Below are 18,875 nucleotides of genomic sequence, written 5' to 3' on the forward strand. Positions count from 1 at the left end.
TACCAGGTTAACAGCACAGAGTTATAGATCAGACTGCACAGAATGAAGAAAGAGAGGTATACGCAGGTTCACCATTGGCCAAGCCGCGTATACATGCGGGTTCACTGTATACAAGTCGCGTATACGTACACACGCGCTTTCACAAAAGGCAAAGCGCGTATACCTTGGAAATCTAAGTTTTTGGTCCGAAGTATTTGGTCCATGGTATTTTGATCCATGGCATTGGTCCATCATATTTGGTCCGAGGTATTGACTCTAGGTATTTGATCCAAGGTATTGGTCCTTAGTGGTTTTGGTCCATGGTATTGAGAAAGGCCTAAAACTATAAAAGGAAGAGAATATCATTAGGCCAGGACACACAAGCATTGAATATCTGATGAAGTGTGAGATCTAGTATGCAAGTTATTGGGTTATGGTGCATTGTTGGATCTGAACCAAGGAGGAACCTTAGCGTTTGATGAAAGATAAGATCTAATGATGTATCAAGATCTCAAGGCTTGAAGTGAATTATCTTTATGTGATTTGATCTTGTATCTGAATAACTGGCACATGTTGTAGTCTGTAAATATGATGATCTGGGTATGACTGAAGTCTGGAATAGTTGTAATGTTTAAATCATCATTTACAGATCTGTACGCAGGTTCACTTTGAGGAAAGAGCGTATACACGCAAGTTCGACACATGGAAGTAGCGTATACCTTATAAAATATGATTTAGTTACTTCTGTTTGTTGTTGCAATGTTCTGGGTTCTGGCTTGGGTTCTGGTTACTGTACTCTGGTGACAGTGTTCTGAATGATCAAATTGATGGGTTTTCAAAGTGATTGATTGATTCGGTTGTGGTTGGTTCGAAAGGTGATTGTTGATGCAGATATATTTGATATGATGTTATTGATGGATCCAGTCTGAAAATTTATGAAACATGGTCCCTGGGAGAAAAAGGAGAAGGTCGTAGCCTTCTGTAGGTCAACACCTACGTACTATTAAACACATTGGCTAGTACAAGAGCTAAGGGGTTGTAGCTCCCTTCCAGTAGAAACTGGAGAATGAGAGAAGGTTGTAGCCTTCTGCAGGTCACTTTGCCCAACAATTGAAAGGAGAACAAGTTAGTTAAATGCATAGCCTTCACCCAGCCTTGCGGCTAGGGTTTGGAGGATAGCGTTATATCTTTTGGAGACTGTAAAATTTTTTATCTTTTTTAGGGCCGCAGAGATAAATTGATTTGTTTCCGAGGTTTTGAGATTATTGTCAGTGTTAAAAGGGTTCATATCTTAAATTCTTTTTTTTACTCAGATTTCACTAACTAAAATCTCATCAAGCTTTCTCTTGCAAGGCCGCAGAGCTAAGAGGTTTATTTTTATGATTTAGCAGAGATTTGGGGTTTTGTTTTGACTTGCTATAATTTTTGTACACTAACCCTTTGTTTTGCAGTGGAAAGATCAGAGATTTGGAGTCATTTTCTTGAGGACCAAGAGCTTTTAAGCAAGCCCTTCTCTTGCTGGCAAAGTTTATTGATTTCTGGCATAGCCACAGGCATATGAAACTATCTTAACTCCTGGAACAAAATTTTTTCTTAAAAAGAAGGGTTTGAAGTATATAATTTTTGCAGAAAAATTTCCTCCAATTAGTTTTGTTTGCAGGCTCAAAAGGCATATTTAAAGAAGGCTGCAGGTCTTGCCAGTCATCCAAAACCCATAACCAAAAACATATATATATTCTGACAAAGATTTTGAGATTTCTTTTAAAGAAATCCTGTCATTAAATTTTGCTGAGGGATCTAAATTTTAGACTTCAATTTTTGTGGAAATTTTCTATTGAATTGCTTGGTCATAATTGCAGAGGTTTGGAAGTTTGGAAATTCTTCTAACTAAATTGTTTGGCAGAGATCTTCATCAGATTTTGGAAACAAAATTGATTTGCCCTCATCTACTTCACAAATTCTTAAGCTTAGCCACAAGGAATTTTTAGACTTCTTCTGTCTAAGCCGCAAACTTGGGCTTTGTTCCCATCTGACATTATTCGTTTTGCAGCTCGAATTTGAGAGATTTTCCATCTGATTTTACGTACAAATTCACTGATTTAATACTGTTGTCTTACTGATCCAAAAAAGGCCCTTTCTGGAGTGTTATTTCTTTGCAATTTTGTGACAACTTTTATGCATTTAAGGTCTGGTGCAGTCTCAATAATTTTATGAACCTTCAAGAAGACTGTTCCCTTCGCTAAAAAAACTTCAGGAATTCTGAACCTATTCTAAAGCAGTCTTTACCATATTAACTTGGTAAAACCTTGCACCAAAATTTAGTATCCATTTCTGTTAATTTTAGGTATGTTCTATGCTGATAGCAAATTTACTTCAATTTTCCATATTAGCTCAATATCAATTCCAGATTAGCAATCAAATTTAGCATGATAGTAAAATGCAGATAGAACATAAACATAAATCGCAGAAGAAAATCCAAGACAAGAGGACACGAGATGTGGTGCTAGCCAGGGACAAACCCCAATGTGGGGAAACCCTTGATCACTTCTTCTTATATGTTCTTCAATAGTTCAGCAGAGAGAGAGAGAGATAATACATATACATCAGAAGTCAGTATCTTGACTTATCAAAATAAGAGCAGAGATCCTGTCTAAGAAAACAGCATATGAGGTAGCTGATCTGAGGCTTGAGCTGAGTAGAAGGCATACTGCTTCCACTGATCCTAGGTTACTCCATCACCATGCTGCTCCTCACTGTGCTGCTGCCTGTGTCTTTCTCTGACAGATGAGGTATCAATTGCTCTTTGACCCCATCAAGAATAATCATCTACACCTTGACCTCTTTAACCTCATGAAGGTCTAGAGAAATGGGATCTAAACTAGGCGGAACAGTTGTTGTATTAACAAAGTTCCATAGCTTGTTCTCCTTGAGAATTGTTGTGATTCGAACCCTCCACTGAAGATGGTTTGAGGAGCCTTTTAGTTTGTCTTTGTACTAAACATTGGTGGCCATGGCAAAACACCCTAGAAGCTTGTTTGTTGAACTTTGATTGCTTGACCTGTACCCCTATGTCAAATCGCTTGGCTTCATAATACCCTGAACTTATTTTCAACATTGTTGGATATGAACTGTATGAATTCGGCGATGCTTTTTCCAGGCGGCATACGAAATTCCAATTATGAATTGTACGATTTGCACTTCACATTTTGTATTTAAATTAAGTTGATATACGATACAAACAACAAGATAAATAGTGATCGAAACATACGGTAGCGATGCTACGAAATCTGGGAAGCGGCAGCAGCTCAGTGCTTGTCGGCGGCGCAGGATTGAGGCAGCTCAGAAGGATGCGGACAGCGGCGGTGGATGGCTTGCACCAGTGGTCACTGATAAGGCGACTATAGGGTCGAGCAGCGGCATCCAGGCCTGGAATTTCAAATATTTTTTGCCTATCAATTGAAAATTTGAAGACGGGTGTTTGTTTTCCATGCCTGTCAATTAATGTTTTCAGTAAATTTATGACTGTCAATTTCTTTGTGTTACATATTAAAAAAATTAGCAAGAGTTCTTGCAGTTTGACATTCTCCCTGTAAAGAAATCTTCCATCATGCCCACCAGAACACTGAATTTCTTTTTGTTTTGCAGTTTGTGTCTCATGCTCATCGTTACAGTCCCGAGCCCAGCGTTAAGTTGCAGCAGTTGCATCCATCAACCTAAACTTGCCTATTACGCTTACTTGCCAACAATGGTATTGCAGAATCGCTCAGACTAAATTGGAACACTACTTTATCAGTGGTAATAAAATTCGCTCAGACTAAATTGGAACATTATTTTAACAATGCTAATAAAATTATCCTTTCCATGACGTATTTACTTTTTTTGGTATTATTATTGCAGTTGGGGCATGTGCACACGGATCATTTGCAGCAAAACTCTATGGTGGGAATGTGGGAGCTGCTAGTTCTGATCCCTAGAGGAATGGCGATGGGTGTAGCATATTGGGTGCTTTGGCATATTTGCAGTTTGGATGATTTGAGATGTACATTCTCGTATATTAAAATTGTTTAAATCTTGAGTTGCTACGAACTTGTTACAGAGTTAGTGGTAATAATATTTTATAATCAATTAATTTTCAATTCAATAAAAAACCCATCATTGCATTCAAATGATCTTGTGGCAGAAATTTAGTAGGATAGTCGATCAGAGTCTCTGATTTCTTCCATCACATTATCTTCTTATACAGAGTGGCAGGCTGAGAGTCAGGCCGGCAGCGGGGCAGAGTTAAAGAAGAGTTCGTGTGGAATAACCATTAATGGAAGACTCTTGTTTTGTTTTCTAACACTGTTTCTTAATCTAAGCATACAGAGCAAGCCAGCTTGGACCGCATCCACATTTCGACGGATTAGTTCAAAGCCTTTATTTATTTGAATTCCGATAATGCCAGGCTGAATTTACCACGAAAAAGCCACTCCCCTTCACATTAACCCTACCCTTTCACCAATTCTTGGGAAAATTAAAAATTTTAATCCCCCTTCATTAGATTCCCTCCCTTCCATTTAAAGTTCTCCCCCCTCATTATTTTATCACAATAGAAATTCATTAAGCATCTCCCACCTTTAAAATATTTCGGTGCCGCATCTCTCTCATCTCACTTTAACCTTACCCCTCCTCTTTTTCAAGCTTTGTTTTTCAAAGTATTCATCCCAATCATATCTAAACTTTTCCCCTCCCAAAAATTACAACTATCACTAGAGACAGAGGTGCACCACATGCCAGAATGCCCAGTACATGGTGCAAAAAAAATCCCAAGCCACCAAGCATGGGCCAGACTTAATTAATTCATCCAGTGTTTTGTCATATTTACCTTTGTATTCAAAAACTCTACTACAGCCACTACAACAAAAATAAGATGTATTCCATGTTCCAGGTCACATGACCATCTAGAAAGACTAGACACTAACAACCAAAAAAAAACCACCCCTTGCTAGGTCCACACCACTGCAAATTCAATCTTTCTTAATTTTCTTAGCAAACTCTCACCAAACAAGACGAAATCAATGTCGCACTCATCTGCATATTTCAGTTACATGACAAAGTCCTTCCATGTTCACCTCACATGCTAATAAAATTTCAATTAGAATTCTTATTCACAATCTAAAAATTTTCAATTCACATCCAATCTCAAGGTTGAGTTTCAACAGCCATTCTCTTTCTCTTTCCTGACTTACAAGGGGAAAAGTCAAAAGTAGTTCACAAGTAACTGCTACATTAAATCTTAGAAGGTTATATTATTTAATTATCATTAAATTAATTAATTGATTAAGCAAGATGAAGATATTCTTCAAAAATCTAATATGTTTCTTCCTCTGAAACAATAAGTTACTCATGAGTCATGATTATTAAGTCTGGTCAAAATATACAAGTCATGACAGATTTATTCGACAAATTTTACATGAAAAACCTAGCTTGCAACCATAAAAGTTCAAATGAGAATAATGAACGCACCATGTTGTCAAAGATAAAGCAACAACGTGGTTTCCAGTTTACGTCAACGATGAAGGGCATGGTTGAAAGCATCTGTGTTATGAAGAAATCATATAGTTATCAAGAAATCAAACCGGTGTATGTGGAAAGTCCCAGATATTTTTAAAGGAGTCGGTGAATCAAATCTAGGCATGCTCACAAGTCCCAATCCGACACCTTCAATCCGCCATGGAGGACAGAGCCGCATGTCTAGAACTCACTACACTTGATTTGCTGCGAAGCTGCAATAGTTCAGTCTTGCACTGAGGTGATGAACATCAGATACAGCCAAATTCCAAGACAAACCCACCGGCACCAACTTAGCATTCAACATACAACAGCGACATTTAGCTCGATTGGCGAACATGGATGATGGAATAGGTAAACTGTAAGAAACATAAGATTGCAATTCCACGTCTCATCATATTAAATTTGCATATCATTCATATAAATTTGCATATCATTCATATGGGTCGGGTCGCGGATGGTAGCTCGAGAGTTACTCCATTAATGGTAAGTAATAGGGTAGTAGGCAGTGGGACACGGGAACATTTAAATAGCCTTTAAGTTCAAATTGTTTTGTGTACAGCTTTAAATAGGGTATTATAGATTTTTACGTTTTACCTGCGACATTAGACGTCGTTTTGACAGGTTGGAGAGGTATACCACACGTCAAATCTGACGTGCAAAATTTCTCCCCTCCAATCAAATACGTTTTGAAACCAAAAATACATCTTGTAGGACATCAATTTCCAAGTCTGGCGGCATCTATTTGTGCAATCGAGCTATGGTTGCAACAGGTGAATGCTAAGGGGCTGCTTGCGGCGGCCAGTTAAGTTTTTTTAAAGCTTTTTTTATATAACCTTTTTTTTTCCCTTTTTTTTTATTTTTTTCTAATACTCTTTTTTTCAATTTTTTTATTTTATATATATTATTTCTATATGTATAGTCCCCTTTTTTTAATTCTTTTCTTTTTTTCATTTTTTTAAGGGCCTGAATGACAAAACCAGCAGAATGAAGAAACTCCAAAAGCTTTGTAGTGAAATGCTTAAATTGCAGCAACAATGAAGTTGATGGAGGATTGATGGCCAAAGCCCAGATCAGACTGGCTCTGTGCAGTGGTTGAGGGGCCAAAGGATCGAACAGCTTTGATACCAATGTAACAAAAAAAGTTCGTTTACACTCTGATACCAAAGGTTATGAACAAAGTTAATATACACAACAGAATATTCAGAATATCTAAAATATATAAATATCTATGATAGGATATATATATGAATGTTTGAATACAAGTGGTATGAGATGATATGTTTACAAATGAGGGCCTGCTTATATACCTAGGCAGGTTCCCCTTCATGAACTGTCATGTCCTTAGAGACACACCTCTTCAATAACTAATTATTGTTTAATTTAATCAGTCAATGGTTCTTAGCTCAAGTGGTTGAGATTTGACATCCCATCCACCCAAGTTCAAGTCTCCAGCGACACCCATGGCCTGTTATAGTAAGGCTGGAAGGATAGGTGTCCCGTTAAAGTCTGCAATCCCAGGTCTAGTTCTGGTGGTCTCCGGACGTCTCAGTCCTAGGTTGAACTATGAGTTTCTGAAATATGTGGCTTGTAGGCTGTTGCATATATCTAGGGACGTTGCTAGTTCCCCATCAACCATTTTTCTGTTTAAAATTATTGTTTAATTTAATCGTTATTTATGATTATTATTATTTATATAATTTATATTATTTTTATAAATTTTTATTCATAACACCATCCTGATACATGTGACACATGGAATAGCATGCTATCTGTCCACAACAACCAAACGATGCCAGAAATCTAGAATTGACTGACTCGGGGCTCTGTACTTTTTCTTAATATTTCATCTTTCTGTTGAGTTGAGATGCTTATCAACAAAAAGATCAAAAACATCACGTTCTGATAAGGCTGCTAAGATGTCTACAAAGGCAATAGCTTTTGAGACAGATTATTGCCTATTGTATAAAAGGTTAAAATTAATCCTGATGTATTCCATTTGCAGGAACAAGCAGTGGACACATTGACAGGAATGAACCAGATGGGTAGTAGCCACAGCAGCAGCTCGAAGGTTATTTCCTTGCATAAAATGGCAATTGGCAAGTCCCTAACCTCACTGCCAATAACAATTTCGAGTGGTCATGGTAGGTCTTATATGGTTCCATATTCATTAAGTGATAAATTTATTTAAGCAACCACAATATCCGACACACTGAAATTTCAAGTAATGCATATCATGAAATTCAGCAATCTGCAAATTCAAAAGAAGACAAGAAATATTTCAAATTTATGTTGCTTGTAAGGCCATCACCCTGTTGCACACTCGTGAACCTTAAATATTTGCACACACTTATGAAATATTTCAGATTTATGTTGCTTGTAAGGCCGTCGCCCCATTGCACACTTATGAACCCAACACTGCTCAGCATTTAAGAGAACCGATATTAGGTTTACAGATAGGAAGCATATAAGAATCTACGATAACTAAAATACTATGCAATCACTGAAATAACATAAAAGGTTATGTTCAACAAAACATCATGTATGTTTATAGAAGAACATCAATTATTTCACTTCAGAAAGGAACTTGAATAAAATGACTAACTCAGTAACAGTGTTATCCTGTGAGACTTGAAAAACGGTACAAGAGGATGTTACCAGCACGTTGTCCGTCTATTTCAATGTCTAAAAATACTCTGTGCGTAATCTCCTCCAGGCTCTCCCTTTCTCTTCTTGCCTACAGCAAAACAAGTAGCACAGAACTTTAATATATTTTTGACGATGAAGATGATGAAATGAAGTATGTGATTTCATCCATGCAGAACCAAATCTTAGTCTCGGCATGATGAATAAACTGTGCAAAAGCTTGAAAAATAAGAAAATGTCGAATTGATTGGGTACAAGTTCCCAAATATCTCACAACCATTAAAAGTACGACCTTAACCAAATCCAGTCATCATCCTTCTATTATTCTGAGTCCAATCCCTTACTTGATTAATTTGCATTTCCCTAACAGAGAAAAATATTTTTAATAGAAATTATATTTGGATCTCTAGCTTTTCCATTCCTAAGTCTGTCTCATGCCTTGACATAAACAGATTATAAGAAACGAGGCCTATATCTACATTTGCATAAAATAATGGACTCTGCTCTATTATACTCTTAGCTGATAATAAAGTTCTTTACCAACCTTGCACCTACCATGCTATGTCCAGCATGAACATTTTCCTTTCCATATAAGTATGTGCCATCTGCAGTAAATGCAAAGAACAATTATATGTATATAGACTTAACAACTGGGTAATTAGGTAGAAGATTCTCCCCTCTATAGAAATTCTTCGTTAAAGTATTCAGGTTGCTTTTATGCTACATCTGTAGGGATTAATCAGTTGTGCATTCTATTCAACGGAGATGTTGCCTCCTTAACTCAACTAGTCTGCAGCCTTAAGCAGTGTTGCAAAACTCATCAGATGGGATAAAAAATGAATGACTTGGGAAAAACCTTAGAAAAAATCAGCTGACTTGGCAACACAGCGGCAAACAATAACGAATTCATAAAATCTCATTTGTCATAGACTGTTGCCCAATCCACAAACGACTCAAAGCCATGGAAGAAACACCAATTTTTCCATCAAACAGCATGCTGGAATGAAATTCTCACTGGCAGAAGCACAATTGGCAAGTTTGAGTGACCAAGACGAGTGCCAAAATTGAATCCAATAGGAAAAAACTCAGTGACAACAGCAGAATTTTTTCCAAAAAATCATCAGTAACTCACTGGACCCACAAGACTATGACTGAGGTATTGGGAAAAACATGATTTTTTCACTGCAATTTCTTGATTTTGGTTGCAAAACAAGAAATCAGAAATCACCAATTTTTGTCAGCAAGTTTTGCAACACTGCATGGAGAAATGGAAGAAAAAGGGAAAACAAAATTTGATGAATAGTAATTTACCTACAGATCCTTACAGGTTTTGAAACATATTACTTGTCTAGGAGGCAGGAGGGAAATGGAGAGAACGCAGCCTTTATAGTTTCCAAGGCCTCTAGTGTTTCAGTCTAATTTCCCCACTTGTGAGATTGGGTTTTGGATCATATAACACCCTACTTGAACCATTCCCCCATCACAAGTTGTTTGAAATATACTAGATATGCACAGTTGAGCAACAACTATGAACAGTTCCCCTTTATGTCTTAACATTGTTGCACTTTCAGGGTAACTCGCTTAGAGATAAACTCATTGGGGTGTCCTGATTGCTGCTTTGTTGAGGTCCCTACTCATCTTCTCAGATCCAGGCCTGTCTTATCCACTACATTTCACCATACATACACGTGCTATTCAGATTGATCCTATAGTGGTATATCAACACCTGTGCTTCATGATGACTTTCTTTAGTTGGTATTGTTGGAAACATAATCCTTAGGGATTATGTAAATTTGAATTATTCACTTGTGAGGAAGGCAAAAAGCCACAAGTGAACTTGAAGAGTCATAAGGAGTCCAAGAGACCTCTTAGAAGATGAAACCAGGGGTCATAAGAAATTGTATCTATGTGATGATTAAATATTGTATCTCATGCCTATCAAACCTTATCTTCCATTTATGTGAGTCTAACAGTGATATCAGAGCACAGTAGGTCATGCTCAGAAATTTGTCAAATTTGCCTCTCCTGAGCTCGTCAGACCTGTCCTTCTCATGTCTGGCATTCCCCCAGCCCTGTCCGGGTTGTTTCTTTAAGGTGTCAAAACTCTATCTGTTGTAACTTCCCACCAAGATAATTCTGGCAACCCTAATGCAAAGACCATTCTTTGTCAATCTCCTGGTGTGTTATTCTGCCGAGGTAATTTCTATCCATGCCATTCTCCACGTAGACATTTGTGTTGAGTCTCGATTCCTCAACCATTAAGATTCCCTTGGGCTGCACTCTCATGCAAGTCTAAATCCTAACAGATTGTCAATTTGCATTCTTGCACCACTCAGCAAGTTTGTTGACACCTTTACTCTTTAAAAGCCAAGAACCGTAGTCGTTTCATGACTTTTGTTTTCTACATAGTCTAGATTCCTTCACAACTCCTCCTCGTCCTCCAACACCACCAATTTAGTGTGGTCCAACCACTCCAAGGCACCATTCACAGCCTTGTTGATTTGTCCTTGTCCAAGGGATCCAACTTCAACCTGGCCCCACAACAGAATTCATTGCATGGTAATCCTACAACAGTTCGACAACATTTCTACTTCTGACTTAGTTACCGGAGAATCCACAGTAAGAACCATTTTCTGCCAGCGTTTCAAATCCAAACTGGGATTTGAAACATTGGCAGAAAATGGTTCTTACTGTGGATTCTCCGGTAACTAAGTCAGAAGAAATAAACCACAGAGGTCTTAAATCCAGAAACATTTCTACTCCCAGCCACTCAACGGTGCTCTCGCATATTCTGATTATTAAAATCATAGTCTCGAGGTGCCCATTACCCACCAAAAGTGGGTAAGCCCTAGGAGAAAAAAAAAATCCCCCATTGGTCAACCAAACAGCCAGCAGCCCTATGATGATCTACAGATAGCTTTACTTCAGAGCTCTCCACCTACACTCCAGTTAGTGCTGCCCTCCATCTGGCATACTTCTTGAAGGAAGGTGGGTCACTTATCAGAAAGTACACTAACCATTTATGTAATCATGTGCTTTCATTTAATGTTTGGGGCATGCTAATATGGATCACAGGCCAAGTTGGATGATTGACCACTCTTGATTGTACCCTTGTTCCCATGCTTCACCTGGGAGGTTATCCTTTGCCCCTAGTCCAATGTGATCTCCCATGAGGTCCTTCCTTCAAGAGGGGCACTAATAGGAGGCACTACATGATATAGTGTGCCCAAGGTAATCCATACTTGCCCCCTTCCATGTTTTCCTTATCATCCACCTCCATTATTTGAGTTGATTTTCATTGGTCATTGGGATTGGCACTCTATATCCTCATCTCTGAGTCAGAGCCCGAAAATTTTCCCTAAGAGGTTGATGCAATTGATGTTAGGATATTCCGACACATAGGATATAGTTAAGTTCAACTTGGTCTAGTATAGAGTTAGGTTAGAGTTAGGTAAAGTGTGTTTCTTTACCGTTGTACATTTTGTAACTTACAATCCGATGGTCACGATATGTAGTGATCCGACGGTTCACTCTCACCTCGGTATTACCGACACTTGATCCGTGGCTTGACACCCGATTGGTCCATGAGTTCTATTTAAAGCGCATGGAGGGTCATTGTTCGGAAAATCCGTGCATGAGAGAAGCTTATGTAAATTTTCATTCTTTGATTAATAAATTGCCTGTGGTACCCACGTTGGGACAGGCCGTGGACTGTTTCCCTCCTTGCACTTTGAGGGTTTTAACCACGTCAAAAATACTGGTGTATTGATTTGAGATCCGGTTGTGAGCGGTGTCCTTTTGGTATTCTTTCTGAGGAACTTACCCTGTAAATTCCTACATGGTTTCAGAGCTATTTGAGGGCCACGTCCGTTGGTGATCCAAATCTGAAGCCGGTAGAACTGCATGCGGCTGTCATTTCCTAGATCTGTTGTTTCTGACTGCTTTCGGGCCGAGAGGACTGCTCTGTTGCGTTCGGAGCATCTGTTCCAGTGAGGAACCCCTTTCGTTTCACGCGAAAAGGTTTCCGGTAGCCCTAGCTGCGTCATTTTTCAGATCGGGAGGTATACAGTGTTTTTTTGCAGTTTACTGTTATTTTCTCTCTGCCTATTTCGGTCTCAGTTTATTTAGCCTTTTTTATTTATCGGATCTATACCTTTCATTTTTGCGTATGCTCTTTGCCCTGCGACTCTGTGCGATCTGGGCAAATCAGAAACAGAAAGGAAGGATTTTTCTCATGCGTATGCTCTTTTCCCTGCACCTTAGTGTGATCTCGGAAAATCAGAAACATTGAGAAAAATATTTAGTTCTTCGGCTAAAGCTAACTTTGAGATATTTTTTTTAAATTTCTAGTTTTTTTGCTAAAGCTAACTTCGAGCCGCAAGGTTCGTTTTTCTTTGCATATTCGTGTTGGGTTTTGTGTTTTGTGTTTTGTAGGGAAAAAGAGCTTTCTCAAGGCAAGCACACAAACCAAGGCCCCCCCCCTCTCTCTCTCTCTCTCTCAAATTTTTTGTATAGATCAATTGGTTCAAAGCTATTTTAAGAGAGTAGAGGTCTTGGGTTCAAGTCTCCATTTTGTGGGGGCGGATTTTTTTTTCATTCGCGCACTTTGCCGGCAACGTCAACAATTTTTTTTCAAAAAGCCATAACTTCTTCATCCGGAAGCCTTTTTCAGAGCCGTTTTTTTTAAAACCGCCTATTTTTTCGAGATCTATCCATTGGAACACTTACTTTCAGCATCTTCAACTTCAGTTTTTTTAAAAATGGAAAGTCCATGCCAAGTCATTCTTGACAGCACTAACTACTTCCAATGGGTAGCCTACATGGAAGATTTACTTAGAAGTAAAGGTCTCTTCAGAATAGCCACAGACCAAGAGAAGAAACCAAAAGATGAAGACAAGGCGGCAAAATGGGAAAATAGACAAGATCAAGCACGTGGTTTGATAGGGATGTCTATTTCTCCTGATCTTAGTTTCCACATTGCAGAACTTGAGACTCCTCATGAAGCATTAGAAAAACTTGCTAAAGTTTTTGGGATTAAAAATGAAATTAGAGCCCATCAACTTGAAAATGAGCTGCTTACTTTGGATCCTAATAATTTTTCTTGCATTGAAGATTTCTTGTCCAAATTCAAGACCCTTAGATATCTCTTGGAAGGTGTTAAAGTTAAGAAAGAAGATGGTAACCTTATTTATTCCATCCTTACTAAGTTGGGACCAGCCTACTCTGTATTTGTTTCCACTTTCCATTCTACAAGGGAAGCTTTCATTTGTCAAGGACAAGACTACAAGGCCTCTTCCTTTGACTCCTTTTGTGATTCCTTAATAAGAGAACAAGAAAAACTCTTACACCTTGGTCTTCTTAATCTTGGAAACTCTTCCACGAAAGCGTTAGCCACCCAGCAGCAACCAAATTCAAAGAATCCTAAGAAGTCATATCCTCAAAAGAATGGTCCTAAACCATCTCAGCCTCAAAATGAAAGATCATTTCAGCAAAATGATAAGACCAATAAAAACAAATGGAAGAAGACTGATAGACATTGTAACTTTTGTAATCGAGATGGCCACTTAGAATCTAAATGCTTTAAGAAGATGGAAGCCTTGGAAGCCGCAATGAAGAAACATAACATCCATGGAGCCTACTTCAACTTCAACTTCCGGAATGGCTCTTTTTGCATGTCATTGTCAATCATCTCAGTCTGGTTATGCATTAAATGTATCTTCTTCTTCTTCTCATTCTCATGAGTGGCTCATTGATTCTGGAGCCTCTTGTCACATGGCCAAAAACCAAGCCATGTTTTCTTCTTTAAATGATTGTAACACCAAAAATATATATATTGGTGATGATAGATCTCTTAATGTTGTAGGGACTGGAACTGTTCATCTAGACAATGGTCAGTTTAATGATGTATTATGTGTTCCAACCTTATCCTGCAACCTTCTATCTGTCTATCAGATAACTCATTCAGGTGAAGGTAAAATTGTTGAATTTTCACCTCATGATGTTGTAATCAAGGATCTAAAAGATCCTAAACAGATTCTAGCTACTGGTCTTGCTGATGATTCCAAAAGGTTGTATAAGTTTCACAACTTTGGGTCATCAAATCTTCCCTCAGTATTTGTTGCTCATAATGATGAAGTGAGCAAACTTTGGCATGAGCGATTTGGTCACTTAAACTATCGCTCCTTTCAGCATCTATGTAAAGAAAATATGGTGACAGGTCTTCCTATGGTATCTTGCAGAGATGGTGTTTGTTCCGGATGTGTACTCGGAAAACATCATCGGGACAGTTTTGACAAACGTGCCTCTTGGCACGCCTCAGCCCCTTTACAGCTTGTGCACAGTGATTTATGTGGTCCTCTTCCTGTTGCTTCATTCTCTGGCTGCAAGTACTTCTTAACTTTCATTGATGATTTCTCCAGACGCATTTGGGTATACTTCTTAAAACTCAAGAGCGAAGTATTTAACACTTTTTTGGCCTTCAAAGCCTTTGTTGAAAAACAATCTGGACATCAAATTCTTAAGCTAAGAACTGATAATGGTGGAGAATATGTTAAAAACACATTCATCAACTTTTGCACCGAAAATGGAATTCAAATGCAACATACTGTTCCATACACTCCACAACAAAATGGTGTAGCTGAAAGGAAAAATCGCACCTTAAAGGAAATGGCTAATTGTATGATACAATCTAAAGGACTCAGTCTTAGTTTTTGGGCCGAAGCAATTAATTGTCCAAATTATATAATCAATCGCACTCCTACTAAGGTTCTAGAGAATATCACTCCAGAAGAAGCTTGGAGTTCCATTAAACCAGATGTAAGTCACTTTCGTGTGTTTGGAAGTGAAGCATGGACCCATATTCCAGATGAAAAGCATAAAGCTTTAGAACCTAAGAGTGAGAAATGTACTTTTGTTGGATATTCTGAAGATGTAAAAGGTTATAGACTTATTCCATTTAAGTCCAAAAATGTTATCATTAGAAGAGATGTAAAATTTGATGAAAATAAATCGGCCTGCGAGCCTAGTCCGGCAGATGTGCCACCTCTTCCTATCTCTTCTACTTTTGAAAACATTTCTTCTTCAGATGATGAAAGCGAGGATGATAATCCTCCCCCACCTTCTCAGGATCCTCAACTTCCAAGATGGGTTCGTGCTACTCGGGATGCAGCAGGTGATCTTGCTGGTGATCCTACAGATCAGCGACGTACACGTTCTCAGTTTGAAAGAGCCTCTTCTTTACTGGCTCAAGCTCCAGTAAATCATGATCCTGACACTTTTGCAGAAGCTTCAGGCCATCCACATTGGGAAGCAGCTATGAATGAAGAATATCATTCATTGATGACAAATGATACATGGGATCTTGTTCCTCTACCAAAGGGACGCAAACTTGTTAGATGTAAATGGGTTTACAGAACCAAGTATGGACCAGATGGGAAAATTGATAAACATAAAGCTCGTCTCGTTGCTAAGGGCTTTTCACAGGTTGAAGGCATTGACTACACTGAAACCTTCTCCCCTGTTGCCAAAATGAACTCTATCCGCCTTGTTCTTTCCCTTGCTGCCTCTTTAAAATGGGAAGTCCATCAGATGGATGTTAAATCTGCCTTCTTGCATGGGGACTTGCAGGAAGAAATCTATATGGAACAACCCATTGGCTTCATACAAACAGACTCCAGCCTTGTTTGTCGACTTAAGAAATCCCTTTATGGCCTCAAGCAAGCTCCTCGGGCTTGGTATGCCAAAATGGATAGCTTTCTTTTAGAATCTGGCTTTTCTAGGTGTCATTCTGACAATACTGTCTACACCAAGAAAGTGGGCAACTCTCTTATCATCCTTGTTCTTTATGTTGATGATCTTATTTTTACTGGTAGTGATCCCAACCTTATAAACCATGTGAAGTCCAGCCTTAAAAAGAAATTTGAAATGACAGACTTAGGACACTTACACTATTTTCTCGGTCTTCAAGTCCTGCAATCCCAAGAGGGTATTTTCCTTTCCCAGTCCAAGTATGCTTGTGATATTCTTCGTCATTTTCACATGGAAGACTGTAAGCCAGCCCCTTCTCCCTTTCAGTCTGGAGTCAAACTTTCAGTCTCTTGTACTTCTCCTGAAGTTGATGCTACCTTATATCGTCAACTTGTCGGAAAACTCTTGTATTTAACCCATACTCGTCCTGATCTTTCCTTTGATGTTGGCCTTGTTGCTCGTTTTATGCAAAACCCCCGTGAAAGTCATTGGAAAGCAGCTAAAAGAATACTTCGTTATGTTCGAGGTACAGTACAGTTTGGGATTCATTACAGTGCCAAAGCAGCTCCTCTGTTAGTTGGTTTCACTGATTCTGATTGGGCTGGTGACCCTGATGATCGGAAGTCTACTGCCGGTTATGTCTTCACTCTTGGTTCAGGACCTATTACATGGGCTTGTAAGAAACAGGCTGCCATTTCTCTTTCGTCAGCAGAAGCAGAGTATCGTGGTGCCGTGGAAGCTAGTAAGGAAGCCTTGTGGCTTCGTCAAATCCTATCAGAGTTTGGCTTTGAGCAGCAGCATCCAACCACACTTTGGTGTGATAATCAAAGTGCCATTCAGCTATGCAAAGATCCAGTCCAGCATCAACGCAGCAAACACATTGAACTACACATGCACTTCATCAGAAAGCTCATTCATGACCATGTTCTTGAAGTGCAATATTGTCCAACAGATGATCAGGTTGCAAACATCTTCACAAAGGCTCTCACAGAGGCGAAGTTCACTAAACTTCGATATATGCTTGGAGTTCAGGAAGTTGTCACTAAGGGGGGATAGGCTCTAGTGCCTCCTTCCTTCTCCTATTGTGTCATATTTGTAAATCCTTCAATCCTATCCCAAGTTGTTCTTAAGGGGGGATGTTAGGATATTCCGACACATAGGATATAGTTAAGTTCAACTTGGTCTAGTATAGAGTTAGGTTAGAGTTAGGTAAAGTGTGTTTCTTTACCGTTGTACATTTTGTAACTTACAATCCGACGGTCACGATATGTAGTGATCCGACGGTTCACTCTCACCTCGATATTACCGACACTTGATCCGTGGCTTGACACCCGATTGGTCCATGAGTTCTATTTAAAGCGCATGGAGGGTCATTGTTTGGAAAATCCGTGCATGAGAGAAGCTTATGTAAATTTTCATTCTTTGATTAATAAATTGCCTGTAGTACCCACGTTGGGACAGGCCGTGGACTGTTTCCCTCCTTGCACTTTGAGGGTTTTAACCACGTCAAAAATACTGGTGTATTGATTTGAGATCTGGTTGTGAGCGGTGTCCTTTTGGTATTCTTTCTGAGGAACTTACCCTGTAAATTCCTACAATTGAAAGAAAATTAGAAGCAATTGAAGCTACATATAAAGAAAATGAAAAATGCAAAAAATGGTTGGGACATAATAAGTACGTGGGAAAAATCTTAGCATGAGCTCTACCCCCCTCCACTATGATACATGTTGTCGCAAAACCTAGCAGGCCTTGGACAGGGAAACCCTACAAGGTATAAACTAGACCTATAAGCAATAATGTGGTAGTGGCCCACTGTCACCACAGCCAAAGCTTTACGAACTTTCACCGATGGGAGGAGTCCCAGTAGGAAAGAGATCACTTATGATAGGTATTCTAGAGTTTAAGTATCAAATGATCTTCCTAAGAGGTCTTCAAGAAAAACAATTTTGGTTCAAGGCCTCACAAGGAATCAATTAGCTTTCTATGAAGAATGCTAGAAACAAGGGCTCAAGACCTAGGGTTTGATCGATTTGAAAAGTGTTGGAGCAACTCAAGGTCAAGGCAAGGAGAAAATATTTCTTGAAGTGTAGCTTAGCGAAGCCAAGGCTCATGAAACCTTCAAGAAGGCCCTTAAGTTGAGGGAAGAAAAACTAGGGTTTCCCTCTTAGGGCAAACACCTAGGGAAAGAGAATTTATGGATGAAAATGAAGCAGATGCCCACCAAATTGACAGATTTTGTGGCAAACCCTACCCACTTTATGTTTAGGCTCTCCAACCACCAAAATATTCTCTCCTTAGAAATTCACGTCAAGCCCTAGATTCCTTCTAGTCTTGAAAGGACTGAAATTAAGAGAGATAAAGGATGAGATTGATCAACAACAAGTTGGACTAGTGCCTTGTTCCTTGGAATTATGGAGTCTAGGATGATTTAGGTTAGTTAAACTTCTTTTCAATAAGGCCAAATTTTGATGCCCAAGCAAGCAATTTTCAAGCATTTACGCACTCCATGAAAAATGGATTTTTATCAGAGAGCTACAATGAGTTCATCACTAGGACTATTCATTACATGTTATACATGAGTAATGTATACAATATTCGTCTAGATAGCAATTCAATTAATTTTCAACTAACTAGGGCACAATTTTACCATGACCTAGAATCAATGATTCCATACATTAGACATAGAAAAATAGATATTCAACAATTAAAGGCACTTACAAGACAACATGCAAGAATTCCTTTCATTTCCAAAGAATAACTCCAAGAAATATCCAAGAATAAGCCCAAAATGTCAAAATGCATCCATTAGATCCAAATCCTCCACAAAAGAGCAAGTGCGAATTCTTCTATAACGCTGAAATCCCAAGTGTGATGATGATGAGAGATCAAATGAGTGATCTCTCATATATATGTACTCTATCATATCCTATCTTAGCCTACAAGCCCCTCTAATC

At 38.8% G+C, this 18,875-nt stretch overlaps 1 protein-coding gene across 4 annotated transcripts in view; it reads right to left on the reverse strand.

The window, feature by feature from the left end:
- LOC149218077 (Cyclophilin-like peptidyl-prolyl cis-trans isomerase family protein) overlaps positions 1-18,875 on the reverse strand; it is a 140,516-nt gene that overhangs the window by 82,767 nt on the left and 38,874 nt on the right. For all 4 annotated transcript variants that reach the window (XM_089383802.1, XM_089383801.1, XM_089383800.1 and 1 more), the window contains one exon: positions 8,188-8,266. In XM_089383802.1, coding sequence (XP_089239928.1) covers positions 8,188-8,266 — 79 coding nt within the window. The remainder of the gene's footprint in view (positions 1-8,187; positions 8,267-18,875) is intronic.

This window comes from Pinus tabuliformis, chromosome Q, assembly GCF_031772625.1.
Source record: "Pinus tabuliformis cultivar Carrire ecotype Pingquan chromosome Q, CPIR1, whole genome shotgun sequence".
In the NCBI taxonomy this organism is placed as follows: Eukaryota; Viridiplantae; Streptophyta; class Pinopsida; order Pinales; family Pinaceae; genus Pinus; species Pinus tabuliformis.